Source organism: Perca flavescens, chromosome 10 (assembly GCF_004354835.1).
Source record: "Perca flavescens isolate YP-PL-M2 chromosome 10, PFLA_1.0, whole genome shotgun sequence".
In the NCBI taxonomy this organism is placed as follows: domain Eukaryota; kingdom Metazoa; phylum Chordata; class Actinopteri; order Perciformes; family Percidae; genus Perca; species Perca flavescens.
In genome coordinates, this window is record NC_041340.1 from 24,976,658 (window position 1) to 24,990,539 (window position 13,882).

Sequence of the window (13,882 nt, forward strand, 5' to 3'; positions counted from 1 at the left end):
GGCCAGAGCCGCGGTAGCAGGGAAATACCACGGAATAACGTATGGGTCACAGAGACCCGAAGGCCAGAGCCGCGAAAGCAGGGAAATACCACGGAATAACGTATGGGTCACAGAGACCCGAAGGCCAGAGCCGCGGTAGCAGGGAAATACCACAGAATAACGTATGGGTCACAGAGACCCGAAGGCCAGCGCTGCGGAAGCAGGGAAATACCACTGAACACTGGCCAGGGTCACAGAGACCCGAAGCGCAATGCCAGGCCAATACAAAAAGTCAAATAAACTGAACGGGTCCCTGTGACCCAAAGGACAACACAAGGGTTTAAGTCCCTGTGCATTTTCGGAGCATTCTGATGAAGGATTTTAAAAATAAAGGCTTAAATGTCAACTTAAAGCTATATTTCAACTCTGTTTGTGGCTGCTATTTAAAGCCATATTGTAACTCTATTTCAGGCTGCTCTAAAAACCAAACCGCCAGTTTAGCCAGACTCATTTCACATCTCGGTGATAGTATACACATCCCATAAAGTCCCTTTATAATATAGGAGCATTCTGACATAGGATTCTCAAAATAAATGCTTAAATGTCCACTTAAAGCTATATTTCAACTCTTTTTCAGGCTGCTAATTAAAGCCATATTGTTAGTCTTATTCAGGCTGCTCTAAAAACCAAACCGCCATCTTAGCCAGACTCATTTCACCCCAGATTGATATTATACACAACCCTTAATGTCCATGTGCATTTTTTGAGCATTCTGATGAAGGATTTTAAAAATAAAGGCTTAAATGTCCACTTAATTTGCTTATATTATTATTATTATTATTATTATTATTATTATTATTATTATTATATAGCTTATATTAGCTATATTTCAACTATTTTTCAGGCTGCTAATAAAGCCATATTGTAAGTCTTATTCAGGCTGCTCTAAAAACCAAACCTCCATTTTAGCCAGACTGATTTCACCCCAGGTTGATAGTATACACATCCCTTAATGTCCCTGTGCATTTTCGGAGCATTCTGATGAAGGAAAGTAAAAATAAAAGGTTAAATGTCAACTTAAAGCTATATTTCAACTCTGTTTGAGGCTGCTATTTAAAGCCATATTGTAAGTCTTATTCAGGCTGCTCTAAAATCCAAACCTCCATATTAGCCAGACTCATTTCACTTAATGTCCCTAGGTATTGTCGGAGCATTCTGATATAGGGTTTTAAAAATAAATGCTTAACCCTTGTGTTGTCCATCGGGTCAACGTGACCCGCACACTATTACATGGCATTTCTTCACTGCAGCGGCCCTGGCCTTCGGGGTCAATGTGACCCCATGCGTTATTCACTGGTATTTCTCTCCACTGCAGCGGCCCTGGCCTTCGGGGTCAATGTGACCCCGGCCAGTATTCGCTGGTATTTCTCTCCACTGCAGCGGCCCTGGCCTTCGGGGTCAATGTGACCCCGGCCAGTATTCCATGGTATTTCATGGTATACAAAAATGCATTTGCCCACCTATATAAATATAGATGAGATGGTGAATAACCCTATTTCAACAAACCGTGGCATATTCCTTTAAGTTGGAGATTAGAGATCAACCGGTGTAAGAGCACCGCCTACTGACCAATCAATACTCGATTGATAACGGTGTCACCGTTCTTAAGGTGTAGACACATAGAGTTCGGGATTGTTTCGTCACGTCGCAATGCATCGTGGGAATCACTGTACGGAAGTAGAAGTTCTCTTAATACATACATGATAGTAGGCAGTTGGTTATTGAAATTGTAACGTTTTTCATTTGAGAATTAGGTTTTATTTAGGTTATTTTAAGGAAATGGTTCAGTATTGCTGTATTGTGAACTGCTGCAATCGGTCTCACGATCGACAGGGCAAACGGCTGATAAATAATGTTAGTTTTCACCATTTTCCTACTTGGAAAAAAACACAAGCAGACCTGGTGTCTGACATTACAAAGAGGCGTTGGATGGCTTGGATACGCTGTACGGAGGAAAACCATCACCTTTCATAATATTTCCAAGTACATGCTTGTCTGCTCACGACACTTTCACAAAGGTAAGGTATTATTATCAAAGCTGGGGTCTTTTTGTTTTGCTTTGTGGTCAATTCCGTTAGCATTGCTGCTAATGCTAACGGCTAACAGATATTTTTATGACATGGTCAATAGATTTTCAGCTGATTTCCAGAGTGAATTAGCTAGCTACATTTACATTTGATGTATTCATTTAGCAGTTAACTAAAGTTCTGCTGTTCAGAATAAAGCAGTAGCTAATTAAGTTGCTGTGTTTTGTGAGCAAGCTATTAAATATATAAAAATAGTTATGTAGCTGTTACCCAAATCAGCATATCAATTCTCAATTAGCAATGTCACCTTGTTTATTCATCTAGATTTTGGTGGCTAGACTAGGTTAGTGTAATACTGACAGGCTATGGCATAATTTGTACTTTACATTTCTAGAAAGCATCAGCCAATAGACACACAAATGCAGTGGTAATTTCTAGCTATAGTCTCCTCTGCACTGGACCATAAATGTTATTCTGTTGCTGAAGCTGTAGTTCTGTAGATTAAATGTTAAAATGCTAAAATGCTTTATTATTAATAGCTTACATAGTATTATATAGCTGGAGCTCTGTAGTTTAATTGTTAATTGCTTAAAGGTATTATATTGTTATAACTCTTTGGATTTAAATATATCTGCCAAATGAAATACATGTAAATGTAAATCACACAATTGCTGCAAGCTACATAACAGAAATTCTGTTTTTGTTGTTTTCAGGTAAGCCAGCATATGAAATGTTGCAGTGCGACACTGACTGGGCACCGTCTCTACACCTTGGTCATGAAGGGATCAGTGGAAATTCTGACAGATATCAGCGGAGGATTCAACGGCAGCAAGTTGCAGTTGTGTCACCCTTTATCACACATTCTGCCGCCACATCTGATGATGCTTGCTGTGTCACACCTGTTGACACATCCGATGACCTACCTATTGACACACCGATGGCCGATGACACACCCTCTGACTCTGGGGAACAACAAGAGTGCAGCTTTTGTGGGCAGAGGCAAGCTGAGATCAACCGTTTGCTAGAGGAGAACAGGCAACTGAAGGAAGAGATCTCCAAGAATTTTGATGAGAGCTTCCTTGAAGGCAATGAAATGAAGGTGAAATACTACACTGGTCTGCCTTGCTTCGCTGTTTTGATGGGTGTGCTGGCACAGCTCCTTCCATGCCTACAGACAGGTCGAAAACTTTCACCTTTTCATATGGTCCTTTTAACTTTGATGCGGCTGAGGCTGAACCTTCCAATTCAACATGTAGCACATCTATTTGGTTTAGACAGGAAGACAGTCTCAGTTACTTTCAGAGAGACCATAGCAGTAATGTTTTCACATCTCAGGCCACTGGTGCACTGGCCAGAGAGGCATTGTCTGCGAAGTACCATGCCACATAAGTTTGTGGAGGCTTTCGGGCATCGTGTAGCAGTTATTGTGGACTGTTTCGAGATTGGCATTGAGAGATTGATCCAATCTTAAAGCTAGGGCACAAACATTTTCCCACTACAAGCACAAACACACATTTAAATACCTAATCGGCATTACACCACAGGGAGCAATATCTTTCATTTCAAAAGGGTGGGGTGTTCGCGTGAGTGACAAACAAATGACAGAGGACTGTGGTATTCTTAATCATCTGCTCCCTGGAGACTTGGTGCTGGCGGATCGTGGGTTTGACATCAGGGACAGTGTTGGACTGATGTGTGCTGAAGTGAAAATGCCCGCCTTCACACGAGGCCGCTGTCAGTTGGATGCGAAGGATGTGGAAGACACCAGGAAGATAGCGCACATAAGGGTTCATGTGGAGAGGGTAATTGGTTGTGTTCGCGGAAAGTACAGCATATTGAACGACACAATTCCACTAAGCATGGTGGTTCCCTGTGAAGGCGAAAACATGGTCTTACTAGACAAAATTGTGTGTGTGTGCTGTGCTCTGACTAATATGTGCCCCAGTGTTGTTATGAAACCAACCATAATGTTACAGGAAAGCTGAACTATTATTACGGTCATTATCGTTATATTGCTGTATGAAGACTGCTGTTCATATTGTTGTGAGAAGTTTGGTGAATATATTGTGGCAGTTGTTGAAATAATAAGAAAAGGCTGATAAAGTTCCCAAATGTGTTTTAAATGAAGTCTGTTACTAAGGGTGCGTAACTGAAGTGTTTGCTTCATTTACACAAAAATTCAGAGTAACAATATATTGTGCAACATGAAATTGATGTATACATACACTTACCTAAAGGATTATTAGGAACACCGTTCCAATACCGTGTTTGACCCTATCCTATTAATATGGGCCAACATTTTCTAAAGAATGCTTCCTTGTTGAATCAATGATACAAAGAATTAAGACAGTTCTGAAAGCGAAAGGGATCCCCCCCCACACTATTACATCCCCACCACCACCAGCCTGCCCAGTGGTAACAAGTCATGACAGATCCATGTTCTCTGATTCTGTTTAGACCAAATTCTGACTCTACCATCTGAATGTCTCAACAGAAATCAAGACTCATCAGACCAGACAACATTTTTAGTCTTCAGCTGTCCAATTTTGGTGTGCTTGTGCAAATTGTAGCCTCATGTTCCTATTTTTAGTGGAGATGAGTGGTACCCGGTGGGGTCTTCTGCTGGTGTAGCCCATCCACTTCAAAGTTGTGCATGTTGTGGCTTCACAAATGCTTTGCTGCATACCTCGGTTCTAACGAGTGGTTATTTGAGTCAAAGTTAATCTTCTATCGGCTTGAATCAGTCGGCCCATTCTCCTCTGACCTCTAGCATTAACAAGGCATTTTTGCCCCCCCAGGACTGCAGCATACTGGATGTTTTTCCTTTTTCAGAACATTCTTTGTAAACCCTAGAAATGGTTATGCGTGAAAATCCCAGTAACTGAGCAGATTGTGAAATACTCAGACCAGTCCGTCTGGCACCAACAACCATGCCACACTCAAACTAGCTTAGATCACCTTTCTTTCTTATTCAGACATTCAGTTTGGAGTTCAGGAGATTGGCTAGACTTGGACCACACCCCTAAATGCATTGAAGCAGCTGCCATGTGATTGGTTGATTAGATAATTTCATTAATGCAAAATTTAACAGGTTTTCCTAATAATCCTTAAGGTGAGTATACACAATAAGAACATATGTACAGAACATGGATAAGTAAACAATATGAAGAAGTGCAGAACATGTAAGTAAACAAGTAAAAAATAAATAACATTAAATCGAAATAAATAAAATTTCATTTGAAAGTATGAACAATATAAGTTATTTTTTTCATAAGGAACTTCTGTGGCTGTAACATATATGTTTGCTTCACCTGGGTTTTTTGGGTTTTGACAGAGAAGGGTTGAGCCTGGGAGCGAACACTTTCTGTTGACACTTATTTTGTCTCACAAGCTAACTTAAATCATTGCAATACAATGTCAAGCGTGTCACAGTGTGTTTATGTATCTGGGTTTGGTCCCTCGCGGCAGCACTTTGTTGGACTGCTTACAGCCGCAACACCTACCAACACACAATAGTGCCTAAATATGTCAGCCTGTCTGTGTGCAGGTAGCACAGAGCCACGGTTCGCTGGCTGAAGGTGCCTCACTAAGCCCCACACATCGGAGATGGAACCACTGAATTACACAGTTCTCATTGTCACATGCTACCATGTCATCCAGTCATTCAGAACCACTACAGAGGCACCATGTTTTGGTTTTCTTCTGTAGAGCCCGTTTCCTTGGCCTGGATGCCATAGGAGGATCGGCGCGAGATGTCTGTGAGACTTCTGTTAAAGGCTTGGCATGCGGTGTTGTGGAGGCTGCCCTTGTGTAATGGTGAGCCACAAGCTCCGGCAGAGACACTTTAAGAAAGAACTCCCGTGCTTTAGCTAAACACATGCTCCAAAAGCCCACATCAGGTAAAATTCTAACAACAACACAGTCCATGACAGTCCACACTACAAAGTCACAGAACTTTGACTCAGTCACAAAGATTTGTGTTTGCACTTGGCTGTAGTATTGATGTGTCTTCTTTAAGCTAATTTTACCATCAGTTACCTGGAGGTAGAAATGCATGTCATCTGCACAGGCTTTTAGGATGTGGGTGTTGCAGTGCTTAAAAGTGCACTTGACTTCGAGACAGCCTTATCCACAACACGTGCAGTGGATGAGCCCATCAGGTGAGGCCCCAACTTCTGGAAAGGATGGATTTAATATTAACCCACATTGCTCCACCTTCAGGTTTTCATGCTGCGGTGCCATAACAGTGACATAGGCCTGCCTTGCCTCTTCCTTATGTTCTATTCCCCATCTGATGGCAGCTGTCGTGGCCGATTTATTTGGGTAGCAGACCTTCCTCACAGTGGAGATGGCAAGTTTGGTAACACTGGTGGACACAATGGTATGGATGTTGGATGTGGTTATCCTACCTGCTCTCAGGGCATACCAGGCCGGTAATAGGCATTGCCGTTTTGTTTTGGCTTCCACCAGAGCTGCCTGTGCTTCATTTACCGCAGTCATGTCTGCGAGGCCATCACAGTGCTGTTGGAGGAGAGACAACGCACATCCATACTTGCCTGTATCATGAAGCTGCAGCAAGGACTTTGGCAGTATGCGAGGGGGGACAGGGTCTGTATAATGTTGATAATAGTCCTCCATCCCCGTCAGACAAACAGCCTTGCTGTGTGTGTGCAAAATTCTCAAAAGAGGTGACAGGTCAGAAAGTGTGGGGTAGTGTTCACATGAATTCATACTACCAGCATGGGTACGAATACCCAGCCTGCCTTTTTCTCCACTGATGCGCCGGTCCAGTTCTTTCCGTTGAGCAGCACCAGAGGAGAAATCAATTTTGTGGGCCACCTCTGCTCGAACCTTGTCCACATTAGAGGGCATCATCCAGTACGCTGGAACATCTGTAACTGTCTTGGTCCCCTGTATCCTCACTGCTGCCTCGATTTTAAACAGCAAAGCCCCAACATGGGTGCAAGACTCAGCAATGCCAGCCATGCATGTGCAATGCCCATTGTTGACCTTGCCACAGGAGCTGAGGATAACCCATGGCTGAAGTGGAGGTTCATTCAGCCGCTGGGAGTGCATAACATAAAAAACAAATGACGCAGTGCATTCGATAAGAGTGAGAGGAAATGTCTCCTCCAGATGTTGCACAATTACAGCACACAAGAGTGGCTACAAGGGTGGATGGGGTGATGACACAACTGCTGCCACTCCCTAATTTAAATTAATTAATTTAGATGATGCTTTTCCAAAGCCATTCACAAAATCAGGAATAACATTCAAGCTACAATGCAGAGACCTCAGTGAGCCATGGCTGTCTTGCACACGGATCGGAGTGAAATATTTAGGCACTGTTGTGTGTGACAAAAGCTTTTTTCTTCACAAATAAATACAGACATTTGCAATAACATTTTACTATATTAGTTTGTTATTAAAATATCACTTTAAATTAGGCGAGGTCGACGTCAAAACCTGAACGATATTGAAATAGGAAGTGAGGCGTCTTGTTTTGGTAAACGGTGGGTTGTGTCTGAGGTGAATGTTCGTTTATATTATACAGTATTACAGAACTACCTGACGAAAACAGTGGATTATTGCACGTATGATAGGTAAGTAATTACTCCTGAAGTGTAACAAACCCGCATAGACAAACTATTGTGCTTCATGGCTCATAGAATCTGACAAGTGTGCGTGTTTGTGTCACCACTGATGCTTAACGTTACCTTAGTGCGAACAATTGTTTGTTCTACGTTTACTTTGAAGATCTGCAGATCTTGCACCCATCCATTTGTGAACTGAAGGTGAGCCTCCAATGATTTGAAGTTTTTAAATTGATCAGAGGTGTAAGCGCTCACTCCACAGACCAGGTAGGAGAAAATATCAGGGAAACTGAGGCTTGGTAAACTTTCATAATTATTACACCATACGTTATGTTCATAGGGATCAATTCCACCTATGTCCTCAATTTTTTTTAAGTAGCGTTGTTTGGCTTCAGTATTAAGTTTGTCAGTATACGGTATAGCAAACTTTTTTTTGTCAGGGTCCATAACTCTTTCTCGGTGCCGGTGGAGACCGGACGGCTACGCTATTACCTTATTCCCAACCGTTCCCAACCGGCGTTTGCGTTGCCTCTAAAATGGCCGCTGCTACCCACAATGCACCGTTCCATAACGTCTACGCCCGAGCTCTATAGCCAACGGCCAACCTTTGACAGAAAACCCCGTTGATATGATCAGTCGCGTCCCGAGGTCCAAAAAACTGCCACAGAACAGACCAAAAAGACGAGAGGAGACGAGACGTAATACATCTCTATAACAGCAGGCGGCGCTAATCTGTATTGTCGCACAAGAAATTAAAACCGGCAGCTGATTGGACGAACGCGTCACATGGGTTTGTTTTCTCCGGAAATTCAGACCTGGACTGTCATGGCGGCCGTTCAGAATACGATCTCATATTGTACTAAAATAGTTCACTGAAACGTGTTTCTGAAAACATTTTAAGCGAGAAATAGGCCATGCAGTTGCTGAATCTGTCTTCATTTCAGCTCAACAAAGGTCAGTTTAAAAGATTTTCATCAGATTTTGAGAGACTGTAGTCACCTCATTCCGCTCGTCATTTCCGGGTGAGTCCCGACGGCCCTGCCGCCGACCGAACATGTCAGGTCGGCCAAAATGAACGCCAACAGCCCCCCAGACGGACGACGGCACGGGACACACCGAACAGATTTGAGTCACTGACCTCGCCTGACTGTCCCACGGCCGATAATCGGCCTGATGTGTCCCGGCCCTTAGAAGATCTGGTGGAGCTCAGTGCGCGGAGAGAGAGAGGTGCGCTCATAAAAGCTAAAATATCCCCGTTAACATTCCCTGATGGGTATTTTTATGAAATATATAGATTTTCAGGGGAGGGAATTAGGCTCTTTGTCAGCTTCTTGAGCCGTGTGTTGTCAATGCGCACATCAGTTTGAATTATGTTTTTATATATTTTATTTTCTCATGATCGCTTACCACGGCCAGGGTTGCAACTGAAATAATAGACTAAAGCAACGGCAGTTTAAGAAAAGTGTAATTATGGTCAGATCTTGTGCCTGACTGATAAGTAATACTGGGAAGTATTGATAAGCGTTGTGATTTACGCATAACAGCGTCGGCTTTTTTTTTACCAGCTGTTTTAGGAAGCAGCGACTGTATTGTGTTTTGCCTCTAAAACGGTGTCTGTGTTTTTCATATTTATGTAGAATTATAGTTTGCTCTTATGTAAAATATGCGGCTCTGGTAGATGTTTGCGATTGGTCACGCTGTGCAAACACTGCCTCTTTTATGTGAACGCACGCGTTCACATAAAAGCTGCTTGATTGGGAAACCCTGGGTTAGGCTACTGATCATTTGCACAAATTAACAGTTGTACTCTTTGCATTAAAACTAAGCAGAAGATAATCTTACTCAGGAAATTTACCATAAAGATCAATTTTCTACAACGCTAGAATATAATGCGTAAATATCCATTTCACTCTGTTCCTTCCTCTCTCTCTCATGGGCTAAAATATAAATTTCCTAAGTCATATTAACATCCACTGCTCGCTTTTAATGCAAAGTGTACAACTGTTCGTTTTTGCAAATGACAGTGACTCATTGAATGGTTTCAGTTAAGAACAGTAGTTCATAAATGTATATTTTTAGACTATCATTCAGTCTGTCTGCTATTATGTTTCTCAAAACATGGCATTTCCTTTTGTCGACGATCCCGTTGATGAAGAAGCTGTATTACTTTGCAGGGAGTTAAACACATGTCGGGAGATGATTTTGAGGCCCCGACTATAGATACATTTTCATTTCCAGATACTAGTGATGGTCAAATGAAGCTTTGCGAACCACTGTCTTTATTTTCTGAGCTCACTAGATGGCGCTCTCTGTTCAAAGAAAAAGGTTAAAGGAATGGCAATTCAGTGTTTTCAAACCTTTTTTGAACAGAGAGCGCCATCTAGTGAGCTCAGAAAATAAAGACAGTGGTTCGCGAAGCTTCATTTGACCATCACTACCAGATACTAGCCTACCTATTTGAGCGGTATCGTTTTTCTTCCCAGTCTATCAGTTATGTAGCCTATGTAACCTTATCCATCCTCATATCACTAACGCCACCCATCGTGGACATGCTCTTACATCCCAGCAGATTCTTGTGTGACATTACGTGTTTTTTTTTCCAGTTGAAACTTCTTTTAATGTTTTTGTAGTGTTCCCTGGACACAAACCAGTAAGAGCAATTAAAAAGGAGTTCCACATTATTGCAGGTGAATGATGTAAACCCTTTGAAATAAAAGATTATTAATTATGATTCCATTAATGATATATACCATTTCACCTGTAATATAATAGTTATGAATCAATATATTAATACACTATATTGGAACTTATGCATTTACTGTAGCAGTAATTTTCTCCCATGCAAATTCTCTCTCTTTTACAGCAGTCACTGTGTTGCTTTTTAAACGAAATACATGTTCAAACTTGCTGTATGTGCGCATGAGTATTTCCGCCAGTTTGTTTGTGGTTGTTACCGTGGTGAATCGTAGCATCATAGCTCCATTCATGCTGCCTTTTAATAGTGGTGGTGCACGTGCTTAACTCTGAGTGAACCTACTCTGAGTTGATTGAACCAAGTCAAATCAGCTGTTCTGCAACCGAAAACTCATTTGCCCTCATTTATGAAACGTGCGTACGACCTAAAACAGGCGTAGGACGGGCATATGCCGATTCCTACGCAAAGCTCGGCATTTATCAATTTGAACGTGAGCGTAGGCTGCGATAAAATCTCACGTCTGGTCTGAACTCGTGTACTCAGTGTGGCCTTGCGGTGCAGCATATACTCAGTTTAACAGGAGAAGGAGAAGTCATCAGTTGATCACTTATCAGCAATGGCAGATCTGGCTCTCTTAGAAGACCTCTATGAGCGGTACAACAGTGCACATGCACGCACACGTGCCACGGTGGCGCGCTCCATCGGATTGTTTAAGGGCAGATGGCATGTATCAGCGGGGGGGACCCTATACACGGCAGAAAAAGTCTGCAACATCGTTTTAGCCTGTGGTGTTCTGCACAACATCTCGCAGGAAAACTGGGTGCCATAAATGTAGCGATGGAGCCAGATGACCAGATTCCCAGAGAGCAGTGTCCAGCACAGTCCCAACTGGGGGCTATACCAAGGAGAGGATATTATTATTCCTCGCTTTTAAAAGGTAGCCTATAGTGTTATGTTTGGCAATTATAATCAATACAGGAAACATGACGATGCACAACATTTTTATTTATTATTCAGGTTTTCATTTCTCTGTCGTGAACGATTTATTTATGCCATTGACCGAGTTATTTCGGCTTGTTTTTCCAGCCCCCACTGCATTCAGGAGACCGGGTCGGGGTGGTGGTCCAGCACGGGGGGGCGGAGGACACCCACTCTCCCTTTGCTGTTGCCTCGTTCTGACTCATGAAAAAAAAAACACGAGTAAAATAAAAGCCACTGCATAAACTCCGCTACCGTGTATATTTAATAGGTATATCATGTAGGCCTAAGAGATTGCAATAGAAGCCTGTATATTACTATTAGGTCGTAAATTGTAGGGGCGAGGCCTCGAAACCGAGAATAGATTGGGGCCTGATATTTAAATGACTATCGTTTCCAGCCGCTGCATGTACGACCATTCTTACACTCTGATTGGTGTGATACGAACGTTTCATTAATCACACGTGAAGCCTGTCGTAAGAGGATTTCTGCGCTCATATCTGCGCAGGTTTCTACGTTAGGTTGATAAATGAGGGCCACTGTTTCCCATCTGAGGGTAAACCAACTCAGAGATGAGGGTTAGACTCAGAGTTTGTTAAACTTCCTTCCTGAAACAGGGCCCTGTAGTTCGAGAATCACTGATAGACACAAAATACAAGAATCACTCTGAAAACGTATACTTTTTAATGATGAGTAGGGCCTATTATATAAGTATTGAATTAATTAATCTTCTGTTGTAAAAATCTATTTTTAAAGTGTTAAACATCTGCATGAGTAGATGATTGAAATAAATAAACATGTAAGTGATGAATGTGCTTCTGTGTAACTTTATTTCTTAGTAGTAGGCTATTTATGAGAGGGGTGCACTTTTTTTTTGCCTGAGCGCACCACCCCAAAATGTCTGTGCACGTGCTGATGTACGTCTTTCTCCTCAGGATTGGGTTCACGCTCCGGATGCTAGCAATGAGTCATGCCTAGTCTCTGTAGGAGCCGACTAGGAAGACCCGTCCTACCGAGGAAGCACCCTTGACTTTGAGAAGCACCGAGGGCGTATGGTCTTATTGAGGCTTTTATTGTGAAAAGCCCAACCGGTAGTACAAACAGCTGACGGAAATAATAAGGTGTCATTATTTCGGAGGAAGGTTCATATAGTCATAATGTTCAAAACCAACAGAGCTTGTTGATGTGTGAACGGTAATGTAATTTCTTCTGCTGGTTCGGTCACTTTCAGTGTTTCAGTGACGTCATTTAATAAAGCGCGCTAACGCTAAGGTAGCTAACGCTAGCAGCTGGTGAGTTAGCTACATCCTTATATATATGTCAATGGTTACATCTGTTAGCATGCTAGCAGCTAGCACTGTGTGTGGATACAATATTAATTATTGTGTTTTCCTTTAAAAGAAACGCGTGTGTGTGTGTGTGTGTATAATACCTGTGGTGGGGATACCTCTATGTTATTGTAATGAAACAGCAGATAACACTATGATTTACTACATAATGCAGGCTACTACAGATATTATCTATGTATATTTTTGTGTCAGCATTAGCGGGTGTGTCTGATTTACACTAGGAGGACATCTTCTGAAACATCTTAATAATATAATATTATGTTGTGATGATAACAGGACATGCCAGCCTTTGTTAACCAGTAGAGATACAGTTTGACCGTTGGCTCTTTCTTACTGTGTACATGTCCCCATCAATGGTGCAGCTTTCCCAGGATTCCCATGTGTTTGTGTCCTTGAATGTTTTGGCTGCAGGTAGACTTCTTTAGTCAGCACCATGTCCCTGTCCATAGGTGTACTGGTGAGAAGTGATGGAGCTGTCTCAGAGGGACAGGCTGTCGGAGCTGGTGGAGGAGCTGACCACATCAGGACAGCCCCAGCTCCACCAGGACAGGATGAAGGAGGTCAAGAAGATCTGCAGGTAAAGGCTGAAAGAAGCCAACTCTTAGAAAACTACTTATTTATTAAACAGTTATAACAGACTTGTATACTCTCCGATACGATACCATCATTTTAGGCCGTATCAGAGACTTATATCTGTATCTGCAGATACTTGTATCTGTATCAGAACAACTTTAGTGGCAGCCACTATATGGTAAAGTACTTCCTGTATCAGTACACTATAAACTCCCTTAGGCTCATTCTGCAGACAGCTCTAAATCTACTTTTAATATTTAATCCAGTATTATGCAGATAGCATATATTCCGGATCCTGAACTGGGCTCAGGCCACAGTCTTTAGGTCTCTGGGGCCCTTTACAGGTTAATCACATCTTATGATGAATTCAAGACAAGCTTGTGGCTGATAAGAGACCGCTGAAAGTCATTACAATTGTCTCTGTTAGAATTGACAGGGTTATAAGATATAGCGTAGATCATAAAAACAAGTATTTATATTAACAGACATATGTGTGTTAATCTGTATATAACATACAGACATTAATAACAATAACTTTAATGAGATTGATACGTTTCTGAGGGACCTAAGCACAAAATATAAATAAAATAGAATTTATAAAGGGTAGGTGTAATAAACAAATGCTGT

The 13,882-nt window shown here is 42.0% G+C and overlaps 1 protein-coding gene and 1 pseudogene across 1 annotated transcript in view; both read left to right on the top strand.

Annotated features, from left to right (window-relative positions):
• Positions 1 to 2,796: 2,796 nt before the first annotated feature.
• On the top strand, positions 2,797 to 4,487 carry LOC114562441 (uncharacterized; annotated as a pseudogene).
• Positions 4,488 to 12,261: 7,774 nt separating this feature from the next.
• The window catches only part of uvssa (UV-stimulated scaffold protein A), a 31,590-nt gene continuing 29,969 nt past the window's right edge, over positions 12,262 to 13,882 (top strand). The window contains exons 1-2 of the mRNA XM_028589325.1: positions 12,262 to 12,625; positions 13,132 to 13,259. Coding sequence (XP_028445126.1) covers positions 13,150 to 13,259 — 110 coding nt within the window. The 5' untranslated portion in view covers positions 12,262 to 12,625; positions 13,132 to 13,149. The remainder of the gene's footprint in view (positions 12,626 to 13,131; positions 13,260 to 13,882) is intronic.